We start from the raw sequence: 27,072 nt of genomic DNA, 5'->3' as shown, positions 1-27,072 counted from the left end.
AAAGAGCAACACACAAGTTTCTTGCTCGTTCTCCTTGTGATGAGACAGCTTTCCGAACGAGTGGTAGATAAAAAACAAATTGTTATGACTATTCAAAAGTGCTTAAATTAAGTTTATTTGAATAAATGATTTTCTATTCTATTCTATTCTATTCTATTCCGATTCGTCGACTAAAGTATTGTCCTTAAGGCAGGGAGCTGACATTTACTCGTTACCCGGCCAGCTGCGTTAGAAAAAAAGTTAAGTATGTTAATCTATAAGGTGTTATATCATATTGTTTATTATATAGTTATATTATTATTGTCTAATAATTTAATTGATATTTATTATTCATAATCACTAATAAAAAATAAAAGTGCAAGTCCAACGCGGACTCGCGGGTTCGATGCTCTCACGGTTACAAATATTTATATTCAAGACTAGCTGTTCCCGCGACTTCGTCCGCGTGCAATTTAACTTTATTTTTCTAAAATAAAAGTAGCCTAAGTTACTCCTTATTATATCAGCTACCTGCCAAAAAAGTCCCGTCAAAATCGGTCCAGCCATTTCAGAGATTAGCCGGAACAAACAGACAGACATACAAAAATTGTAAAAAATGTTATTTTGGTGTCTGTACCGTATTTATATTCATATACATATTGTAAACAACGGTTATTTCAATATTACAAACGGACACTCCAATTTTATTTATATGTATAGATGTCTAGATTATGATTAGATACATAGCATACCTATGTACGTATTTATGAAAAAAACTTATGTATTTCTATCTGTAGTACAATTTTCCTTTTCCTTATTATAAGTTTTTTTCTGCGATATATGTATTTATGTTTATTTAATATATGTATCTATACTCTTCCTTAAATTCACAGAAGCGAAAGTACCTTGTACAGTCTAAATAATTTATTGATAGCTCATGTTTATAAGCATATCGGGTTTCTAATAAAACAAATAAAGGGCTGTGTACATGAGACGTGTATCTATAATCTTGCTTCGCGTAGTGTATCTACTGGCTGATGGGTTAGCTTATGAACCGGCTGTGAGTCGGTGTTTATCGCATTTAAATACCGGGCGTGTAGTAGCGTGGTCAACTGTAGAACAAATGATTCAGTGTTGTGTTTATTGCAGACGTAGTAACTGTGTGAAGCTTTACGATCTTTTACGTCCCGTAAGAAGTAAAAATATTTCTCAAGTGTAACAGAAAACCTGGACTCGTTTTAATTGAACGCTATTAAATTCAATGTTTTATAATATAATAAGTGTGTGATAGTAATTTTTGAATTTTGCTACAAAAAGGTTAGACTACAATAATATTTTTAAATATTTTAGTATTGTTTTATGTTGCTGTTATGAAATAAAAAATGCCAGTTTTATTTATGTACGATGATGGAATGGCTATATTGCTTGCACTTTTATTTAGTTTATGCTAGCGGGACACATGAAACATTCAATGAGAATTCAGCGAGAAATACTGCAATGGTTTTCAGGGAGTACCGCTTCCTTAGTTATGCTTTGCAATAGAGTTAATGATATAGAACATTGGTAGTATAGTATAATAGTATAGTATAATATAGTATTTATTTTTCGTATATTTATATATACCAATAGTCAATTTATATAATTTTCAGCCTCTAAACAAAAACGTAGTACCAAATATAAACCGTAAACAATGTCAACCATACCGAGAAATGTAGGTTGATATTGTTATCAACGGAATGTGATGCAATTAGCTTTTATTTGAAATCTTTTAGAAAGTGAAAGTTGAGACTTCCTACATAAGTGTTATCTTTAGGGAAAGTGAGTAGTAACTTACGAGACGCACAAAATCAAATAGGTACTGTTTTAGCTTATTTTAAATTTTAAAAGACTTAATACCTAATCTATTCTTGGTCATTTACAAATATTTTGCTATAAATTTTATGTAACGAGATACAATGTTAATTAAATAGCAGTAGAAGGGCAAGGGGAGAAGGGATCGTTAATATTGTTTGCTACTGGTCCCATTGCTAACAATACACCATCTCAGATTGACTTCCACACGGTCTCTCCTGGAAGCCAAATTGAATAATTTTTAGTGAATTTGTGATGACGTACTCGTTGACCTGACTCTCTGCTCATTTATATAATTTTTTTACTGATGCCCCGCCAGCGTACACAGACACAGATTATTAACATAGATATGGTTTACTATGTTTTACCATAAACATATATGATCTCGGTGGTCTTGTGGTTTAGCACTCCGCCTTACTTCCGATGGTTGAGGGTTCGATTCCTCGTACGGTACATACTATTGTATTCATGAGCACGATTGTATGTATTCGTCTGATGTTTTCTATATAATGTGTAGGTATGTAGTTATAAAAAAAATGTGTAGTAGTATTTGTATCAGTTGTATAGTGCCCATAATGCAAGCTCAGCTTAGTTATTGGGACTAAAAGGCGCTGTGTAATTATTATTATTATATATTTTATCCTAATATTTTTATTATTTAATAATTTTCGATTCTTAATATATACGTTATGTTATTAATAGCTAACGATGTATGTATAAAATAAATATAGTTATATTATTTCTATATTTGCATGGTAATTGAATATTTGATAGTAGATAGATACAAACATTGAAAAAAAATCGTGCTTATATTATTTACAAAATAAATACTAAATCTGGCATGTAATGAAAGGCAGAAAATAATGTTTTTTACCTTAGTGTATTATATATAATAAACCATTACCTACCCTCGTTTCTAGCAATGGGCTCGATCCGGCGATGTTCACTCAGTTCTCTCTGGAAACTAATAGGCTACATTCCTAAATAATTCACTCGATGTTTGAATTGTTCTGATTATAATTTTATCTTTTTATCCTCTGGTGATGTTCTGTTGATAAATATCATTAGACGAATTATCAGGAAATGAGGTAACTGTCTTCAATTACAGGCGTTCTGAGTCACTTTTGTTATTATTACTTCCATTCATCTATTTCACAATAAAGACAATATTCTAGAAATTTTTGCACTTTGGACTCGTGTCCGACATTGGTCGTGATTATAGATACTTACTTATTTTATTACATGAGGGATTCAAATTGTTTGTAATAATGTAATGTATTGTATATAATACAATAACGCTGGCGGGGCACCAGTGGAGGATGATAAGATGAGCATGAGGTCAGGTCAGTTAGCCCATCGTGACAAATTCACCAGGAATTTAACACGATGGTTTCCAGGGGGAACCGCGTGGAGGTCGTCCTGACATGGTACATTGCTAGCGATGGGGTTATCAATCCACATTACTAACAATCCACTTCCCCCTCGGACTGTAGGGTTCAGGCCTGGAATATAAGCTCCTTGCCTGTGCATTCTGCTGGGGTAGACTGTACAATACAATACATTTTGCACTGACATTTTTATAACTTAGTTACTATACTGAGGGAAAGGAACTGAAAGGAAAGGAAGAAAACTTTTTATTTTTTATTTTATTTGTTTCACTGACATTCTTTCTTATTAACATATTGAAAGGTACTAAGTAATTCATATTGTTAGTTGCTATGACTATTATTAACTAACTATGACTTTTTACGCATTTACTACCAAGATTGCATTGATCAGATAAATTAATGCAATCTCTGATAAGTTTTTGACAGTCGTCGAAGAAATGAAGTGCTTTCAGCAGTAAACGTATCTATTATTTAAATTGTGTTGATTTTATTCATATTTGTCTATATACAAACAAATTATAAACCATTGTTATTAAAGTCACGGGCGTACCTAGTCAGTTATATCACAGATAACATAATATTCCATAGTTATATTAAGATTGTAATAAAGCGTACGAATTAAATAGGAAATGGCAAATAGTGTTAGCAATATACTTACTTCGAAAATTATCTAATTATGTATCTTATGCAAGTATGTATGTTTCATTAACTAATTAATTACTAATAACATCTTGTTTAAATACAAATGAGAACAAAGTTTACGTCACAGGGCAGTGACCAACATATTGTTTGTTATCTATACATAAACGTGTTCTGAGAACAATATGTGATACAGAACTAAAAACAAATAATTACTACTAACATACTGACGGCCTCGGTGGTCTAGGGATTTAACACATTAACTTATTTCCAATGTTGTGGCATCGATTCTATGTTAGTACATACCTGAGGTATGTATTAACAAAAAAAATCTATCAGTTGTTTAGTACACAAGATCAGCTTAGCTTGGGCTAGATGGCGCTGTGTTAATTGTACAAGTATATTTTCTTTTTCCTCTCATTTACAGAATCATTAATAAAAAAAGGCGTCTCCCGCATCGACATTAATAAAACAAAGTTTTATTTTGGTTTTTTTGAGAACATGAAAGAACTTACGCGACCTATCCCAATTGCAATTCTAAATTGGCAATGATGTTTTTTTATTCAAGTTTTTGATACGATTTCGATGTTATCTATTTCTGATTTTTTTTTGTTATGTATTATAATTACACTAGTTTTTGTTTGTTTTATAAATACGCTATCTACAAAGGTTTTCCTTTGATTAGATATATACTTTTATGAATACTATACATTTAAAATAATCATTTTAATATCAGTTCATTTTAAAGTGAATTTATGCACAGCCATGTTCAATTTCTACACAATATTTTAACATGACTTAAGGCAATTCTTAGTAACGAGGACTAGGTTTTTTTTTTTATAACACAGGGGACAAACGAGCATGCGGCTCACCTGATGGTAAGTGATTACCGCCGCCCATGAGCACCCGCAACACCAGGGGAATTGCAAGTACGTTGTCGGCCTTTTAAAAAGGAATAAGCTCTTTTCTTGAAGGTTTCAATATCGTATCGGTTCGGAAATACCATTGCCGGAAGGTGATTCCACAATGTGGTTGTGCGAGGCAAAAAGTTTCTAGAAAACTGCACTGTGGAAGACCGCCATTCATCCAGATGATCAGGATGGTATTTCAGTTTCTGGCGGGTGGTGCGGTGGTGAAACTCAGCAGCTGGTATTAATCCGAACAATTCCTCAGAACACTCCCCGTGATATATGCTATAGAAAATGCACAGAGATGCAATATCACGCCGCAAAGACAATGGGTCGAGTCTGTCACATAGACGTTGATTACCAATGATTCTGGCTGTTCGGTTCTGAATGCGGTCAAATGGATGTAGCTGGTATTGTGGTGCTCCCGCCCAGAGATGAGAACAGTATTCCATGTGCGGCCGGATCTGCGCCTTGTATAATTGCAAGCGATGGGCCGACGTGAAATACCGTCTCACTCTACTGAGCACACCAAGCTTTTTTGAGGCTATTTTAGCCTTGTCCTCCAAATGACCGCAAAACTGAACGTCACTGGATATATCAACGCCAAGGACCTCGAGATTTGGCTTCACATCAAGGAGAGTGTCTTGAAACTGAGGAGATACGATAAATGGATTCTTTTTAGCGGTAAACGCGCAAACTTGTGTCTTCTTGGGGTTGAATTGAACACAATTTTCCTGACCCCAAACCGAAACTCCGGTACTGTCATCCGCATAGCAATGAATGTTGTTGATTTGTAACATGTCATTGATATGCAGAAGGAACAGAATCGGAGACAGCACTCAGCCTTGTGGAACACCACCATTCACAGAGTGTGGGTCGGAGCAAGCACCATCGACAACGCATTTGCATAACTTCGCAGGAAACCCGAAGGATGGTAGCTTTGAAAGAAGAGCCTTGTGCCAAACCCGATCAAAGGCCTTCGCAATATCCAGACTAACAGATAGGGCCTCCCCCTTACTCTCAATAGCCTCTGCCCATCGATGTGTCAAATACACTAGAAGATCACCAGCTGAGCGACACTGGCGAAAGCCATACTGACGATCAGAAATCAACTGGTTCACTTCTAGGTATCGTAGGAGTTGACGGTTGACAATCGACTCCATGGTCTTTGAGAATAAGGAGGTGATGGCTATGGGCCTATAGTTAGCTGGATCTGAGCGATCTCCCTTCTTAGGGATCGGATGAACCAAAGCCGTCTTCCAAAGTTTCGGGACTACACCTGTAGAGTAGCAGTACCGGAAAAGACGCGTTATTACCGGAGCCAACTCAGGTGCACACGTCCTGAGCACAATAGCAGGAATACCGTCAGGCCCACTCGATTTGTGGATATCAAGGGAGAAAAGAGACTTACGTACCAGCTTTTGGGTAAATTTTACCTCTGGCATAAAAGTCTCACACCGCGAGATGACCGGCGGTGATTGCTCCCTATCGTCCAGTGTCGAGTTGGATGCAAAAAGAGACCCAAGGAGATCGGCCTTCTCTTTACCATGTTGGGCCAACGACTTATCCTCTCTGCGCAGTGGTGGAAAAGATGGCTGACAGAAATTCCCCTGAGCAGCTTTGGCAAGAGACCAAAAAGCCCGGGATCCAGATGGAAGATTGTTTAGTCTCTTACCAATTCTGCTGATATGCTCCGACTTTGCTGTGGCTATAACTCTTTTGAAGGACCTGGAAGCGGAGTTATACTTCCTTTTATGGGCACTGGTATCTGGATCAGTCGACTTCACAGCTGCAATCCAGGCACGGAAGCATTCCTGCTTATGGACAGACGCCGATCTACAGGATCCGCCATACCAGGACTGAGATCTACCACCGACAGGTACCTGGGAATTTGGAATAAACATCTCCATTCCCTGAAGTACTACATCGGTGGTAATAGTCTCATTGCGAGCAGTTTATTATGTTAGGCCATATTTATTCTTATCATCTTTCAGTAGTGATAGTCCTGCTTATACCGTTTGTGCAGGCGGGTGCACTATTCGTTGTCTCCCATACAAAAATATATAACTTACAAGGTTTAAGTGAGGTAATTATATATAGCATGGTGATACTGAGTATAATTATGTTATTTAAATATGCGAGGTATAAATCTCTGGATCTGGTATAATTTTAGAATTTCTTTTACAATACATCAACTCTGAATTTAATTAGATATCACATTATCCTGTAATTGGTTGTTTCTGTTTTATTGAATATACTAAGCCTTCGTTAATGACCTACGTTTTTGTGATTTGTATGCCGGCCGCCCGCACAGTGCACAGTATTATAATGCGCGGAATATTATTAGGTACAAGTCATACAAGAAATAAAAGTTCTACAAATTTAAGGACCATTAGAAACTATTCCACTTTTCGATTAAACCTAAATAACTAAAATGTGTAGTGTTACAAAAGTATTTACGCCTAATTGGTTTTGCTACTAACGTAAAATTTAATATTGAAATAAAATTGTTACTTTTCCAAATGTATCTTATTTATAAGATACAATATTAAAAAAAACATATCTGTATATTAATAAATAATTCACGATCAATTACAGCCCATTGCAAGATACGAAACAATGATAATGAAAAATTGCTATTCTATTCACAAAGCCTATATAGAATTTATGAAGCAAAACAATTATTGTTACTTAGGTTTTGCACTATCGTATTTCGTAAATAATTACACCGTGACATCATCGTTCCATTTATTTCTGCCAATTTTTCATTATCGACGATTAATTAGCCATTGAGAAGCTCGATTACTAAATAGTTGTTGTTTCTGTTTGCCTCTAACTTCGGCAGTTATCTAGTGCATTCAGGTACCACAATATATAATTTCTATTTAAAACTATTAAATATACATAATTATTGAAATGGTAATTTCAATCTTTTTCAAAGAAGAATTCATAGCTACATAATTATGTAGTTATATAACATATATAGTTGATGCGCTGGTTTGTAATGTATACCCAATGGTTACATAATATGGTCATCATTGAGTATAGATGCATGCACTCAGGAATTGACCATATGAGAGATAAATATTTGAATTATGGTGTTATAATGTGATATCCATAGGTTTGCTGAATTGCTCACTCATATTGACATAGACATGAGATGGGACCATAATTTTTTTATCACATAGGTTTAGCGACCTGTCTGATAAAAAGCCCATGGCCCTTGATCATCGTAGACGTTTAAAAGTATCGTCGAAGAAAAACTATTAAGTAGAGTAAATAGGTGTTGTAAGTACATTTTACGTGAGGACTACTAAGGACGAAAAGAGTGAGTCCTAGCATTTACCCAACACTGAGATATAGTGGTTTCCAGAGACTTTTTATAAAAGATGCCATATATTCGTCGTCGTGTTTTACTGTACCTGTACGTCAAATTTAATTTAGAATCGGTTAGTCATTTAGTTGTTAAAACGTAGCAAACAGATGGAAATACTTTCGAATTTATGACAGTATTGACGGATTTCTTGGCAATTAATCTGTGATTTTAATTTCTAGGTTTTATGAAGACAATACGATGGCGGCATTCAACGTGGTCAACGTGGTGTTAGGATGCGTCATGGCGCTTCTTATTATATTATTTACAATCAGCTCTATCGCCAGGTACTACATAAAGGTACGTATTTATTTAAATCTATTAATCAACAATATCCGTCCTCGTAATACAATCTATGTCATACATATCATGTCTAATTAAGATCCGTTCCGCTGTTTGGTCATCACGAAGCTACAGACAGACCGACAGGCAGAGATATTTTCATGTTTATAATTACCTAGTATTGTTTCTCATTCGTCGTTTTGACAATATACTTAAATTGCTTTTCAAAAATATTCTAATTTTATCAATTTTCTGGCACATCAACATATTTGTCTACACGTACCTATGTTATCACAATGGCTGGTATCATACCTACTTAGTATAACAAGACAGAGAAATTAGTGTCAACGGCCTTTAATCGGCGTAAAAGGAGCTAATTGACTGGTTTATCAATGTACAGCCTGCACTACGAACTAATTATATAAATTTAAAACAGTAATTCTTTGTCAGGTTATTACGTGTAGATAATACACCATGTAACAGTTAATATTCTGGTTTGATGGTAATCTTTTCACATGGCGCCGTGTAATGCACAGATTGCCCAGATGTGTGGTTTGTTTTGTCTTTATACACATAGGTATCTACTTATGTGCATACTATAATTTATCTGATTTCCATTATAAATATATTTATTTTAATAGTAATTATACGTAGTGCGTTTTATTGGTAAAGTACTAGAAATTCTCTTTAAAGTAATAAATTTATATTATCTATTCCGCAGTAGAAAATAAAAAAAAAGGATAGTTTTTACTTTATTTTTAATTAAGGTTATCCAAGTTATATTTAATTTTATCTGTTTATCTATAATATACTAATGCATTGTTGATGATAATTAAGTACTTAGTCCTTGAATAACTTTGATATCTCATCATTTCAATATCGGATTACCTATGTTTATTTAGCCAGGTATAGGGTTTTGGGGTCCGGTATTTTTATTTATATATATTAATATTATTATTATAATGATAATTGAGAAAATACATTTGTAATCATAATTTAATATTTGTGTAGGTCTAACATAAAAATACGTTAATTTTATCGTAGGTACTTATACCATTGATAAGAAAACTTTTGTTGTTCCCATGAGGTCCTGTCACCTCTAATTTGTTTCTAATAAGTAGGTATTACTATAAAAATAAAGAAAAGAAAGAAAAATATTGTATTCAGTGCTTTTCAACAATGTAAAAAATACAATACGATCATACAATATAGAAAACAAACGAAAAAAATATCGTACAATAATTTGTACACACAATATACGTACTATATCTGTCAAAATCCTGAATGTTTATAAGTTCTATTCTTGTAAAGTTATAATTATCCTGGATGGGTTGATCTCATTATAGACGGACGTTACCATTAAGGTTTCCGTTTTACCTTTCTGAGATTCTAAATGTAGATTAGGTTTTACAATAATTATGTTATGACGATTATCAATAATATATAAACACATTTGTACCTTGTCACTATAATATTTTTTGGCAATATATATTATGTGAAAATGTTTGAGAGTGATAAATAATGTAATTGTGAAAAGGTACTAAAGTATTTGCGCATTTATTATACGCTCGCTAGAAATTACGATACTGTATGCAAGGTCGATTAACATAGTCAGTACCTTCCTTCCTATTTTTATTGCTTAATGTTATGAAATTAAATTAATTAATTATTAACTAAATTATTTGTTTTCTTTTAGTTCATCCTGTTCGTGGTTATGTCAATGATATTTGCAACAGCCCCAGTACCTTTGATGCTTCTAAAACCGTTTGACCCAAGGAACGCTTTGTAAGTAATTACTTATTTACTGATTTAATTACAGCTGCGCCCTCGGCTTTGTATATATATATTATTTATAATATAATAATATATATATATATATATATATTACGGGTAGCTTCATACAAACAAACACACATTCAATGAATCAAAAAAATCTCACAATCCAACAACACAAATTTCAAAAACAATTATGTTTGGTCTTATTAGTGGTCAGACATCCACGAGTAGGTATTATTTGTTTAATTAGTATTTGACATGTATGTATTCACGAAAAAATATATGTTTATTTTTTCTAACAGTTACAGTTTACCTCAGTTGACTAACTGTTACTTGCTTACAACTCTGGTTAGTTTGAGACTAGACGATGCTATAGGAATGAATTAAATTTAGTTCAAGTTTCCTGTGTTATTAAATTATAATTTTATTGAAGTATATATTTGTACACACACGATTTTTTAGGTACGATTATATTAAGGCTCCGTAAATTATCTATTTTTAACTACTTGACTGATGTTTGTTGTATGCGTGTTTCGTCGTTTGCTTCTATATAGTCCACATGCAGAATTGCAGATACCTTTAAACTGACTGGCAATACATTATCGCCCGTTAAACTTCGAACATACGTAATTAAATGTTTAGTTTAATAATTAATGGGATTATTCGAAAGCGGAGTCTATGTGTCCGCACATTAAGTATCTACTTATTTGTTAACAATAGATATGTCATATCCTCCGCACAATACAATCATTTTGTATTCGTGATATATTGTGGGCATTTTTAAGTATATTAGGTATATCCAACTGTCGTGGACTTATAACTTTAGCATGCTGTGTAAGATTAATAAAAAACAAAACAAAAATTAAATTAAATTAAATGATTATCCTTATTATATACATGTCAATGAATTTGTTCCCACTCTTCTCTCATGGATGATATAATAATATTCAAGAATAGTTTCTTCCAACCTGGCATTGTATTTACATTCAGTTTTCACGATATAATTTCTTCTAGAAGGTTTCTACATTTAATAAATGAAATATATTGTAATTAAAAATAATTAGCAGAGCGGGTGGTCAACTGGCTCTCACCAATTGTCTGTACGTCAACGATTTGCGTAGAAAGTTCTAGTGCACCATACACGTGACTATATATACTAACGACAGTACAGTTACGTGCATAAATATGTAAACACTTTTGCACTTTGTTATGATAATAGTATTGACAATGCCACATATTTTTATCTAGGTGGGCTTTGTATAAAATTGTCTGGGCAGGTGTGTCTCACGGTTCTCACCAATTTCAGGTTGAAGCGTGAGGATAAGTCAATGAAATTACAGAGCAAGAAGCACGATCTTAGTAGGTACTCCGGAATGCCAACACAGGAGGAATACAACCACTATTTATACATATCTTATTAGGTGGATCAACCAAAGCTTGTTTGCCATTCAGTAACAAAAAAAAATATAGTGCATGACATTTTAGTTGAGCGGACTGTACATAGAGTACCTACATACTATAATATATCTTTGAACAATGGGTAATGATAGAATTGTCTATAGAGCGCATTGTATACTCGTAGTGGTTATATAGGAGTATTAATTACCATATAATTGCATTTTGAAATAATTATAACGAAGATAAAAATACCTATCTTCGATATAACAATAACACAGATTGTGTAGACGTCATTCAAATAATATCATACAATTTTAAATAATATATAATGTTAGATTATTTGAGTGAACATTGGCTTATTGGCTCCAAATTCTATCAAGGGATTAATTACGGAGTGTAAGCATTAGGAGTGACTCAGATGTCACGTGATAATGTGATGTTTGTGGTGCGGTTCATGTAGGCCTTTTGACTCTTACGATCAGGTGAGTCGTCGACTTGTTTGTCATTACAGTTACGTAATAAAATAAATATTATGCAAGTGATTCCACGAGGAGGGAGGAATTATTAGGTGACAAAATATATATGCTAAAGTAAATTAACCATGTCACCTACATTACATGATACATTAAACATTCGTGTCATCAAACATGGACAGATAGATACTTGAAAGATAGAAGATAGAGAAATAGTCGAATAAAACAGTTAATTAGCGTGATCAAATCATAATGTTATTTCATATCTATTTCGAAAATGTATAAGGAAGTAGAGTTTTAGTTTATTCAAGATTGAAGTTTTATTTACCTCAAGATTAATAATTAGAAATTAATATTATTATGTGTTGATAATCGCAAAGTAATTAGGTAGGACAGTACAGAGTCACAGATGACTACCTGTAATATGCAGCCTCTTATCTTTATTAAATATGTTTAGCGAAACACAATATAAAGATAGCAATAGATCATCGATGTAAAAACCCTGAGAATTTATTTTGGTAGTTGCTAGGGCTATATATAGATATGTTTTTTTGGGTCCTAGATAATAGATAACATTGAATTTACAAATTCTTATAATCACAAAATAATCTATACTATACAGAGATATGTATATAGTTTAGGAATGTTATACTGACATCGCATAGCGTTTCTAAATAAACCAATATATTTTTTTATGTATTTGGAATGGCTTACTCATGCAACCTACCTACATACAACCAAAAAAGCCTACAAAGCAAGCTTGGGAATACAAAATTACGTTTTGTATTTCCAAGCTTGCTTTGTAGGCTTTTTAGGTAGCTTGGAAAATCATACTCATGAATATAAACGTCTGTACAGTGCAAGAAGAATTGAACCTGCGAACGTTGGAAGTATGGCGGTGCGCTAATCCGCCAGACCATTGAGACTGTTATAATGTATCTTCAAACAGTGAAAGAATTTCTTTAATCGATGCAGTAATTCTGAATTTACTTACCTCGTAACAAAATGCGGTCTCTTTCTTTATAGAATTAGTATACTTACTAGTAGCACAGATATTATATACTAGTAGATAGTATAATATATAATGCCTGCGACTTTGTAAGCCACACATCGATTATCCGGTATAAAAAGTATTCTATTTAGTCTTCTTGTCAATGACAAATACTAAATGCTATATGATAATTCATTATTAGGTATAGATGTGAAACAGACCGACTTTCTGAAACTTTCTTTCAAATGTAGAATCAAGTTACGATAGCCTGAGTCGAGGTCCGAATCCCAGCAATCAGGAGTTTGTGGATCTATATATAGCCGCTCCATAAGTCCATAGATTTCGAGTAGCTTCTGCTCTCGCCCCCAGTTCGCCAGCAGAAACTGTAAATGCCAGCTGCGGCCAACACACACAAAATTTGGCCTATTTTGCAATCAACATTATTCCGACCTTAAACTGCAGTACCCTTGATTAAAACAATGTCATTAGCCCAATGGCATCGCCACAGTATAAATAAATCAACCTACAGGTAAGTAGGTAGGACAATATAGGTACTCACGCGTGCTTTCCATTTCAATGCTTATGTTTTCCTTGATTCAATCACATGAGTTAACTGATGTCGAATATTGATGTATGACATTGGTATATTTAACTTCTAGAATATTCGCAATCGTCCTCAGGGGCATTTATATCTAGCTAATGTTCTATTTTGTACAGTATCCGCCGTTGATAACAAAATAATATAAATCCATTAAGTAATGAAATGGATTTCCGCAAAATAACACCGAATTCGATAAAGTATATACATACATAATAATCAATTGATGTTCCTTTGTCTTACTTAAAGACGCCTACACTGGTTCTAATATTTTTCTTGTTGGCTCTTATACAGGGATGATTTAGCAAATTGAAAAAACAATGTAAATTTTGCATAGGATGCGCTTCATATTCCTTTGAATAGTTTCGTGGTTGTACTGTCTAGTAATTAACAATATTGTTATTTCTTTTTAAATAAAATAATTTGTACAATACAATAGGCAGAATGGAATACAGTATGGACAAAAAGGGACTTGACATTCATAAAATTAATTTGGCAGATTTGAGTGCCTTTGACTGCAATTTGGATGCCGGTTTTTTAGTGCTTTATAACGTTCAGTAAAATGCTGTTGTTGCTTGTTTGAAGTCCATCGAAATTTATCTGGCATATTAGGTATATAACGATGTTCCACGCCAAATCAGTCTGTATGTTTGCGATAATCTCACACATCACTGAAGGACAGACTGACTTCTAAAGGAGGTAAACCGCAATGGATTAGGGTAAATTGATAGTTTACATATATAATAAAATATATTTTAGCTAATTCGAAGTTCACCGGGTTACCCAGTTCGTATTACAAAACTGCATTTAAAATAAATTAGTTAAATTTCGAATCGATACAACAATAAAGACTAATGACAAAAATCCCTGGGATGTCAACGTACTCGTATCTTCCTAAATAACAATAAGTATTGTAATTACGTAGTCAATTGAAGTATCTGCTTACGAAACATGCAAATGGTTCGATTAACATTATTTCAATAAAATTGCGTAGTCTTAAATGAAATGTATCACAGGTGTATACAAATTAAAGTATCTACCTACCTTATATTTGTGTGTGTAGTTGTCAGCTTGTGACATATATAAAATACAATACCTATGTACTATTTATCCTATCTAGTACTATTTGGTATGCCTATCTGATTCATTTATCATAAATATGTCTTACAACACTTTAGAGAAGTACTTGTATCAAAAAATGTTACTAGCGATTGTTACCTGCAACTTAGTCTGCTGATCTCATCCCTAACTTCGGACTGCCAGATTATTTTTTGAGATAAAATACATCCGTCCTTGTGATACAATCTATCTTCAAGTCATATTTCATTACGGTCCGTTTAGCCGTTTAGTCGTGAAAAGGTAATCGTGTAAGAAAAACTGGTAAAGGTAAGATCGCCAAGGCGCAAACTAAGTTAGAGCTTCTTCTATTGGTACAAAATAACTGATACTTAAATAAAAATGTCTGTATCATGGGAAATCGAAACTCGAATTGCTAACATCAGACATAAACCACTATGCCACCGAGGCATGGTATTAATATAACATGTGTATAAATATAGAGAAATGACTTGTATTGTCAACTCCCAAGGTTTCCCCACTTTAATCCACAGGGACGGTAAATTTATGTGTACTAACATGTATGTGTACTAACTTACTCATATATAGATAACACACGGTGTGTAATTTTCAATGAAGGACATCCGTTGTTAGCTTTTCTATGTAAAATAACGCGCAGGCAAATGTTTGCAGGTGTTGTAACATTTTATTTATTTATATTGATTGGTATATGTCTACATTCATTATAATTTAGGTTTTCTTAGAATATTATACACTTTGCTTTACAAATAACTTTATTTATTTATCTTATTCTGTAATACCACATTAGAATTTAGTTCTCTAAAATAAAATAGACGTAGAATTACAAAACAAATCTATACTTATTGTTTATGAGAAAAGCTAAATAAACACGGGATTGCTATTAATGTAATAGAACCCAACACAATAATTATAAGATTTTTGTATGCGTACTAATCTAAGAAACGGATTAACCTATTTAGACTCGGTTTTCAGTACTTTAATTTAAAGTTTAATGTTTGTTTATTCCATTCGATTACAAAGTTATAAAATATTGTTATTACGAATACCCCTGAAAGAAAAACGCGGGCTCAGTTACTAGTTATTAAAAAATACCGGTTAGTAGCGTGTAAGATATATATTCTTTAATATCAAATTCTCTCGGTTTTGTTGTGTCAACAACTTTTTGTCTAATTCTTGTTTTTATTCCTGTGTGTTATTATTCCGGTTTTAATTTCTCCGTAATTACAATTAGGTATAGTAAATAATAATAAACAAATAACCCTTGACAATTAACACATCCGCCATTCAGTGCCGGATTTATATTTTTGATGAGTGTAGGCCACTTTATTTCCGCCGCCCCATGTATATAAAATAATAATTTTCCATTTATAGTTTAGAAAGCCTTAAAGTTAAGTAAACTGCAGGTCTCATTTATCACTCACGCTATAATTTAGGTTTTGATAGGAATGAGTTTCCATAGGGAGTACAAAATTCCATGAGAAACCAAGTGAATGTGTTTGACTTTTATTCTCTGAATCGAGTGACCGTCCTCTCTCTGAAATCTGCCCCTAGGACGCTGCCGGCCCTAAGCAGTGGCCTATAGGGCCTATTTATAAATCCAGGACTGGCGCCAACTAATCCCTATGGGACCAGTTTTAAGCAGAGCTTGTGTTGTGGGTACTAGACGACTGATATAAAAACATAGATTTTTTATGTAATTACTTACATAATATACATAGAAGACACAGAGAACTGATAGAAATACATAGATATGGTTTTTTTTTCGTAAATACATACATATTATACATAGAAAACACTCAGACCGATACAAACAATCTTACTCATGAATACAAATGTTTGTGCCGTGCGAGGAATTGAACCCGCGACCATCGGAAGTAAATCGCTAGGCCACCGAGGCCGTCAAATATTGTTTTTTATATATAAATATTTATCCTTGTTCTTGTGTTATTTACCTATAATATATGGTTGATATATATTAAAGTATTGGCTGAAATAATAAATTGTCTCATCTACATTCGATTTGTGTAAAACTTTATCTTTTTTGTCGTCAGGATACCAGCCGCTTTACTCAAGATGTCCTCTTGGATACTCGGCATCCGATGGAAGGTACGAGGGCTGGAGAACGTAGACAACTCTAGGGGAGCAGTCGTCTTACTGAATCACCAGAGTGGAGTCGACCTATATGGTAAGCAAATACATATAAATAAAATTGGAGTGTCTGTTTGTAATATTGATATAACCGTTTTTTACTACATGCATATGAATATAAATACGAAACATACACCAAAAAACATTTTTTTAATGTTTGTCAGTTTGGCTGTCTGTTTGTTCCGGCTAATCTCTGAACTAAGGAGTAACAGTTTAGAAAAATAAAGTTAAATTCCATGCGGACGAAATCGCGAGTACTATTAGAGCTAGTTTATCATATTGATGGTTATTACTATTTAATAATAGTTACTTAGTTACACCAATATTGATAATGATATATGATGAAACAAGAGATAAAATCGACATGTAAAATGGTACACATTGTATTTTAATCTTGTTATTATAAGTTTAAAGCATTGAAACATTAATGTTTATTGAAAATTTTCCACGCAGACGTAAACTTGTTTCTGATTAAATTATAATGTCCAAAATATGAAGTAATAAGTATTCCATCGATACTTAATATTATAAATGTGAAAGTGTGTTTGTCTGTTACCTTTTCACGATTAAACGGCTGAGTGGATTTTGATGAAATTTAACATGATTCACTCAGTAAAATGACAACAAACATAGGCAAAAAATGTATCTAATGATTAAGAAGTCGCGGGTATCAGCTAGTGAAACTATAAAATATACAAGATTGATATTTCCTTGATTTTTTTTTTGTAAGATAGAGACGATTAGTGTACTAAAAACGTTATCAACCGCCTGCGTATAGAAGATTTTCTATTTGTTCACGTTTTTGTATAATAATAATATTATCACAGAACTGTGTGAATTGCAAATATATACATAGAAAACACTCAGACCAATACAAGTAATCATACTCATGATTGTTTTTGTTGTAAAAAATGAATTGAACTCCCGACCATCGGAAGTAAGGCGTTGTGGTAAATCGCTAGACCACCGAGGCCTTCAATATATTTGTAATGTGAAGCTATACATTGTGGCTATTATTTCCTGTATAAAAAAAATCAATAAATTATGTGATTGTTAATTTCGGTGACATTTTTCATTGGGAATGTATTTACATAATTCTTATTGTTTATTAGTGACCGTATTGTAACCTTTTATATAATTTTGTCACGCACTGTTCATTTATATAGTTTGATAGCAATATCACTGTCATAAAATAATGATATAAAAATTACTATAATGACCATTCAGATCATCAACATTTGCAAACAATAAACTCGGATGTTTCCTGTTTGTATGAATAAATAATTTCATGTGTCCAGTTAACTATAAAAAAAGCTAATATCGTTTTCTATGTCATTTGTTTCTATGTAGGTACATATATATTTTTGAATCCTGTCGTACGTAAGACAGAATTAACTACAAACCTACCTACGGGGTATAAATGATCAAAGATAATAATTGTTATTAATGTAATTCATATTAAAATTAATTAACTTGTGGATGTTTACGTCGCTTTTAATTAAATTCAAGTATACATTTAATTATGTACTAAATGTTAATGTTCATTATTTTTAGTATAGATATGCAATAACATACATATGCTATTATCTTTGTAAAAACAAATTACATACACTTCATCGTATGCTCCTATCTCCTTATGTGTATCCTGTATTTTGTTTCTGTTCAGTAAATAATTATACCTATGCCCTGTTTTTCTCAGCATAAACGATTCAGATTAAAATAGATTTACTTGTACATGTTTATATGTTGCTATTAATAACATTCAAGTATCTATACATTTAAATATTTTACGCTTATTATTACTAGTCTAAATTATATACCATTATCTTTGTAGCTAGAAAGATCACACTATAAAATTTCTTCAGTGTTTGTTTCCTATCTCGATATGTTCTGTATTTTGTTTCTGTTCAGTAAATAATAATGCTATAAGCTGCTTTTCTTTAAGTGACATATAATAACCGTAAACTCCTGTTTTGTTCAAATAAGAGATGTCTAAACTTAATTGATAGGTACAATAAATATTTTTCTAACATATATAATATTTCTATCTTTTAAGTTCAGTTAACCATATTTTAAAGGCGTAAGTAACTAGAGATGGTTGAAAATTTGTTATTGAATTATTTTTTAACGAATGATGGATTAGAATGGAATCTGGGACACAGATAGATAAAGTTCTAGCTTAACACATATGTAGGCAATTTGGACCTTAATCAGGCGGGGTTAATCGCGGGGTAAATAGATATGGTATGATTTTACGTAACCCTTATAACAAATTCGAATATAAATCAGTAATACCAAAATATATATATGATAAATACTTCGGGTACATCAAACTATGCCTCTCAATAACATGAGGTAATGAGAGGTGTAGTTACGTAATTAAATTAGTATAATTGTACATATGTTTTGTTAATATTGCAGTGTTGGCAGTGTTATGGCCCCTAATGGCGAGATGTACAGTGGTGTCGAAAAAAATGATAAAGTACATTGTGCCATTCGGGACAGCGGCGTGGCTTTGGGGCACGGTGTTCATTGATCGTGGCGCACAGTCTGGCCGCGACGCTCTCAACAAACAAACAGAAGCTGTAAGAGATCACAAGGTAATTGTCAATAGAGCAATTTTTAATAATCTCTAAGTATATGGAATGTTGTGCACTAAGGTGTACTATAAGCTAGCTATTAGTTATTAATTGGCGAGAGACTAATTTAGGTTAGTTATACTGTGGCGAACTCATAAGGCTGTAACCACGACAGTTTCTAGCCTGATAGAAGTAACCTGATAGAATATATTTGTAACAGCGATTTATTATTAAAAGTATCTAATAATGTTAATTTAGACGAAGTGACGAAATTTACAATAACTCCGTTTTTGTAGGTACTCCTTAATATTTTGTTTAGAATAAACATGCTAATAGGTGATTAATTAAATTTAGCAATATTTAACTGATAGGCAACTACCCACTAAGTAATCTAATCTTTGGTTTACTCGAATTTGTACATCGAGGACAAAGGATTCCATTTGACGCTTCTATATCTGATATAAGCTGCAACATTCGTCATATTTTCCATTCCCTTTATAGGTAGAACTGTTACATAGGTCCCACAATGGTTATAACCATCTATACGCCTACAATACCTGTATATACCACTTACTAGATAGCTGTGAGAGGCGAGTGAAAGTGCATATTTGTTATCTATCTAAACACACGTAGTAACTAAACTAAATATACCTACATAGTTCTTTTATCACTAGAATCTTCCTGTTAGTCTCGAAACCAAGCTGACTGGGCCCACAGACTGTTTACACATACATTATCGAAATTTTGCAGCTGACGTCAATCGAGTAATTTATATGGGGTGCGCCCGACGCACTCATATGAGAATTGGCAGACAATGTTTATGGTTTGTAGTAATAGGTACAATACAATTTTTATAGCAGTCTAACGTGACTATTATAAATTTTGGTGACAATCGAAATTCACACATAATGTTTATGATTTGTAGTCATTACAAGTAGAATACGAATTTTATAGAAGGCCAATGTGAGTTAAAATTCGGGCATAATCTTAAGATTAAAGAACAAATTAAAACTATGAGGGACATATAGTGAATAACGTGTATAAAGTACTTACTCATCTGTATAATAATAATACTAGGTACCTATAAATTCTAAGACGAGGTAATTTAAATTGTTAAGAGGCGACATTTAGTTTTAAGAGTTTCGTCATACAGGAAAAAATATACGATATATTTGTGTAGTTTCGTTTACTTTAAATTGTCAACATGTTACATCCATTTGGCAAATCTTTTTTCGGAAGAATTTTGTTGTGTATACAAAAGTTGTGTCACTGAGGTCGACGCAGTTAATTAATAGACTTACATTGTCAATCTTTGTACTTTCGACTCAGCATAATGCGACTGGCATAGTACCTAGATACATACTTTTGCATATTGTTGCACGTGACTGTAGATAGTTAACTATACCTAATATAATGAGGTTTATTCATTATAATATGGCAATAAATATCCGTGACAGATTAGATAAAGATAATTAAGTATGTTTAATGTAGGTATTTAATTAATAAGTACCGAAATAAAATATCCTACTTATCTTGGACAAGATAAAACAAAGGTGTCGGTCGGTCATTAATGTACTCCTATTTAATGCGGATTATAATGATTCCGTAGATTTTTAAGGGTTTAAATGTTCTTTTCAACATACTAGTATGAATGCAACTATACTAGAACATCTACGAGGGTTCAATAATCTCTAAAAATAATCTGAATTCACAAGAATTATTAATGTATAAAAATAATCGTTTATATAACATAACATATATAATATTTTGATTATTAGCAACGTAGCGAATTTCTTATTGGGAGAAAGTCTTGAAGTCGGCTATTTTATGTAAAAGCTACTAAAATATAAACCATATATGTCATTCTAAACTAAGTATTTTACATTACGTCCAAAACGGTATACTTACAATTATTTGTAAGTATTTACACTTCACACATACATACAATTTAGAAAATCAAGTAATTATGTAATTACTAATTGACAATATCAAATTAAGATATAATAACAACAATGACTTAATTATAATCTCATTAGGTAATACAGAATAATACACATACAATTACTATGTAGAGTTTCATGTTAGGTATAGGGTGTCAGGTTCAATGTAGGTTACAATAATAATTAAAATTTAATGGTATAAGTAAAGCATTTTTACTTTCTCACTAATTTATAATATTAATTATGTGTACACATGTATTTATTGTTATATCGTCATATGCACGTTTAGAAATTTATTTCTCTACATCGGTAGTTATTTGAATCTGACATATTCTTATAAAGTTCTATATATGCTTTAATGCTGTAATATATAGGTATAGATAAACACTTGGACAGTGATAATAAATTTATATATATTCTGTTTTGCTAGTGATTTAGATGTGGAATCCTAAAAATTCGCATGTGTTTGGGGAAATCTAATCTCTTTAATTAATTTAATCTATTAATATTCATTCCGGATGTAAAAGAAATAACCATTGTGAAGTAACGTAAATATTAGTTGCTTAGATACCTAAGTACATTTTATAAACGACCGATAGAAATGTAATGCAATAGAGTATTGAAATCTTCTATATTTTTTAAAAATAATCTTCTTACTTGTTACTTTTACTATTTTATTAGTGTGTTAAGACATAATTCCATTTTATTTCTTATAAATATATGGATATATTTAAACAAAGAGTGTTTGCGTAATTTTATATACTTCATATAAAATGGCTCATGATCCGTGTACAATAGACTCTACCCTAGCACATTATCATACACTGATAATGGGAATTCCTGTGTCACAAAATTTTGAAGCTGAATAAAAATTTGAATAAAGGTACTTTATTTAGGTATTTCATTAATGACATGACAAAGAAATTAACCGATTACAAATTGAATTTTTTTTTTCTTTGGCAAGAGGCTAGTGTTGCCTATTATGCCACTAAAAACAGGAAACGAGACGGGATAATGGAAAGAAACGGATTAAATTTTGAATATACTCGGAATTAGTGAATTAAATTTGATAACTAATCTACATTGACTTTTAGGTTGCCAAATCCGGAATTATAATATAATTGTCCACAGAGTTCATATTATTGTTGAATGTTTGTTGATGTGACAAGCTAAATCATTTCGAAACTGCAATTTTTTGTATTGTATCGTGATAAAGAAATCATAATAGTTAATCTGGTGATTACATCGTCCGTTGTGTCATAGCATTGTATTTGGCTTACAACTATATCCTGTTTTAATCTAAATCTAAATATTAGGTACAACGTTAAGTCACTCATAGTACGTGAATGTGTCACTTTAATCGAATTGTGATTATAAAGTAGTTTATCTTGCATTTTATGTAAGTAACATATTATGTTTACAATAACAATGTTGAATCTTTCCATGTTATTAATAATAACCATGAATATCTCACATAGCGCCATCTAGATCTAATTAAGTGAAACTTGATGGATATTAAATTACTAACACCCATACTCAGCTATAATAAGATTGATTTGAAGACGGGCCAAAAAGGATCACTCTAGAGGCTCGGTGTAGTTTATAATAAAATTATATACAGAAATATTGAAACATACAAACTATATTTATAGAGATACTTACGTAGAGAAAGCCATGTTACAGTTTAAGACTTAATCAAGTAACCATTGTATCAACCAAATCCAAAACCAATCACTGAGGGTTTGAGGTCGACTAGTTTGCTGGCAATAAATGACTATCATAATTGGATGATCATTTCAAGCGTCATTTGTTTTGTAAAATTTAGTTGCTACACGGCCGAGTAGAGTAATATCATTTTGCACGCAAACTACTTACGTAGGTACTTATAGAAATGACCTATTATGGATTGTATTGTGAGGAATGATCATGTCCCTGAGATAGACAACACTGATTACCTTTTTAATACAAAACTGAATTATAAACGCATGAGGTTTTTTTTTAATGTAATGCTGGGGCTTTATTTTAAAATATTACTTTGAAGTCGGAATTTTACTTTGTCACTTATATTATTTATTGATAACTTTACTTTAAAGTCTCCTCTCAACAGTATTTGATAGTGTTTTAGTAACAGTGCGTATATCAACGAATTAATACCTAGTTCCTTGTATCTTTAGAATGCAATTATTTGAGGTCAAAGCCAATTATTTGCAACATTGTTGGTAATTGTAGTAAAGAAAACAATGTTGGGGTCCTGATAAGAGAGGGCATACGTGATAATCTAATTAACAGTACATATAACCGTTTATCCCGACTGATTCATCGAAAGTACAGTCTAAACTATAGCTACTAATTAGAAACGGCCAGGGCAAATGGGCTCACTCGAGGCCCTAACCTACACCACACACAAACATACATATTTTTGTGACGATTTTATGTAAAGATTACTAGATTAGTATATGGAATATGGACATGGATAGCTGGTGGGATATGGATAGCTAGTTAATTAGAAATATATAGTAATATAGCATATGTAGTAATAATTAATAATAACAATTAGAAATAATATGTATATGATACAAGTGAGAAAACAAGCAATTAGTACTTTAAGTTTCCAAGTGATCTTTAACAATAAATAAGGAGAAGATAAGCCGGAGATAATAAATTGAAATGGTGACTTCAGACTAACTGCAACTTGCATAATATAGATATGATATGAGGTAGATACAGCTACCTTATCTTAATGTGGTTATTAATTGAAATGATATTAATTTATTTGTTATAAAAGTTGCACATGATAGCAGTCTTATTATCGCTTTTAGTTATCTTGTTCTTGCTTTTAGTTTTTACAGATGTAAATATATGAATTATCGTAGTATTTTTATGTAATTTAACAAAATTCATACCTTTATAACTATGTTTTTTTGCAACAAATAAAATAATGTACCTAATAGTTATATTCTTATTGAATTAGAAGAAAAAGTATATATTTTAGATTAGTAAAAAAGTTAGCCATATTAAGTGTTATTTGAATTTAGGTCGGTTTTTTTAAAAAAAAATGCTTATGTGCAGCTTCGTTATATAATCTATCTTTATATCAAACACTCGTTCAGTCGTGAAAAGATATCAAATAGACTATCACACTTTGCAATTACCTACAATATTAAAATTTTAAGTATGGATTATAAACTAATATTCAAGAGAATACCTACCTATACATAAAATAAATTTCGAATCATTATTGCTATATGTATTTATTACAGCGTAAATTACTGCTGTTCCCGGAAGGGACGAGGCACTCTGGAGATAAACTTTTGCCGTTCAGAAAGGGTGCCTTCCACGTGGCTGTGAATGCCGGCGCTCCCATACAACCAGTGGTTGTCTCCAAATATCATTTCCTGGATTCAAAACGTCGACGTTTCGGGTCAGGTGAGTGTGAACTAGCTACTGTACTACTATCACAAGACATGATTGAATTAATTAATTCATGCAGGTTGTCTTTGCCAAAGTCTTACATATATATCTACATATGAGTTGCCCAAGTCGCTTGCTTATAACGTCGCGTACGATAGATGGAATGAATTAAAGGATACGTAAATTTGACATAGTCCACGTAAGTGGAAACGCATACCTACCTTAGGTACGACATGGTGATGGCAATCAGCTTGTTTGTCATTTTAGTTACAAAAAAATGTTGGTCGTAATTATTAATTCACTTCTTCGTTCTATATAAAACTTAGAATCGTAGGTACATGTACTATAAGTTTATCTAATAAGTACTTTGTAGAAATCTCAGATAAGCACCTGTTTAAGATCCATAAACCAGCAGCAATTCAGTATAGACGAAATTTGTCATATTTATGAGACAGATTTGTAATATAATCTTTTAAAGTACTTACTTTGAGATAAAAGTAAGTATAGTGATACAAAATATAAACAGGTTACAACAGCAAGATTTTCAAATCTATTTGTGAAAAAATATGAGAATAATCTAATAATTTTTAATCTAATATTAATACTTTATGGATTTATATTATTTTATTTAATTCCGGTGGCATTAGCAACACGAGATCACAAATATTTAGTGAGGAAACCTGACTACCACTACTATAGGCATTAATACCATCTATATTAGTGTTGAATTTCCATATCCCACAAGTGTTTTGTCTCTAAACGATGCGTCTTATCATCAAGCTGAGAGCTGAGATATCGCTTGGAAGTCTAGTGTTGAAGTTCGAAGAAAAACATTATATTTGTTTCAAACTCTCAGTGTGCGAAGCTGACTCGCAGATGATCCGATTTTATATCTGATAACAAGCAAAACTATTTTAAATTTACAGGTGAGGTCATCGTAACAATATTACCACTGATTGAGACCGAGGGTATTACGAAGGATGACATTCAATCGTTGGTAGATCAGACTCAAATTAAAATGCAAGAGGAATTCACGAGGACGTCGGCGGAGACGGCTTCAAGACGAAACACTCGTATTAAGGCTGATTAATTAAGGTATTGTAATTTTAGATCAAGTTGCACAAAAAATAGTCATGAAATCAACATGAGATATTAATATTCCTGTAATGGAAATTAAAAATCCATAACAAACAGACATACACATTTTTAAAATGATAATGAAATAATTCAGTTTTTTTCGCTTTATACTGGCGGGACACCAGTGAAAGATGATAAAATGATCATGAGGTCGGGTTAGTTAGCCCATCTTAGCAAATTACCACGATGGTTTCCAGGGGGAACCGTATGCTAGCAGTGGGGTTATTAGCCACTTTATTACCAATCTCCTTCCCCCTCATAGGGTACCTATTGCCATACAAACAGCACTAGGTAAGTGTACAGAATGTATCTTGATGTATAAAAGTGATCGATCGCGTATCCATTTCTCAAAGGAAGAAAATGAATTGATACAGCGGTACATCGCCAAAGTCGTGACATTTTTGAATAGGCTATACATATCTAGATATTAGGTATATTAGAAAAGTGGGTAATTGTTCAATATGTGTCCAAGAACAATTTATACTTAATTATAAAATAATTCGGGTATAAATTTCGCAAAATGTTAATCATCTGTTTTAAAACCTAAAAGTTTTATTTGATAGCCTATCCCAAACTTTAGGACCAATGTGCGTTGATGCCTAATGATCACAATGCCATGCAGATCATTGTTTGGGGTATGACTGTTTTTCGCTTTGTCAAGGAGTAGGTACCTACTTATTATCTTCAGAATCCAACCTCTTTATAAATAACATCGGGTATTGGTTTATAATAAATATAACAAGAATAAAGATAAAAAGGATCAATATAAAATATTCAATTACAATTTTCTAGTGAACCGTGTCACTAACGAGATTTTCTTTGGACAGAGGAATTATTCGTTTTATAAAAAAATAACTTGAACTTTCTCTTTCCACTTATTATTTCTATTGTAAATATACCCATAAATATAAAGATGTTATGTGCACGATACGAAATCTCCATATTAAAGTTCGGTAATATACGAAATTGTCGCACCACCGAGTTCGACAGATTTAGAATTAAAGTACAGATTACAATTGATTATATTTATTAACAAGTACCTATGTTTTCATTTCAGATACCTGTTGAGAAGTTTGTTACTATTAGGATCTAACAAATAGAAA

The 27,072-nt window shown here is 32.3% G+C and overlaps 1 protein-coding gene across 1 annotated transcript; it reads left to right on the top strand.

The window, feature by feature from the left end:
- The first annotated feature begins 1,049 nt into the window (after nt 1–1,049).
- Nucleotides 1,050–27,072, top strand: LOC131844419 (1-acyl-sn-glycerol-3-phosphate acyltransferase alpha). The gene is made up of 8 exons (XM_059193300.1): nt 1,050–1,296; nt 8,321–8,438; nt 10,117–10,205; nt 16,806–16,939; nt 19,324–19,502; nt 24,682–24,847; nt 25,759–25,927; nt 27,027–27,072. Exons 2-7 carry the CDS (start codon nt 8,340–8,342, stop codon nt 25,920–25,922), a joined length of 831 nt encoding a protein of 276 aa, XP_059049283.1. The 5' UTR covers nt 1,050–1,296; nt 8,321–8,339; the 3' UTR covers nt 25,923–25,927; nt 27,027–27,072.

The sequence above is a fragment of the Achroia grisella genome, unplaced genomic scaffold, assembly GCF_030625045.1.
Source record: "Achroia grisella isolate CSIRO2021 unplaced genomic scaffold, CSIRO_AGI_Agris_v1 utg402, whole genome shotgun sequence".
In the NCBI taxonomy this organism is placed as follows: domain Eukaryota; kingdom Metazoa; phylum Arthropoda; class Insecta; order Lepidoptera; family Pyralidae; genus Achroia; species Achroia grisella.
The sequence above is the reverse complement of the archived record's forward strand: the minus strand, read 5'-3'. Positions and strand labels throughout refer to the sequence as shown.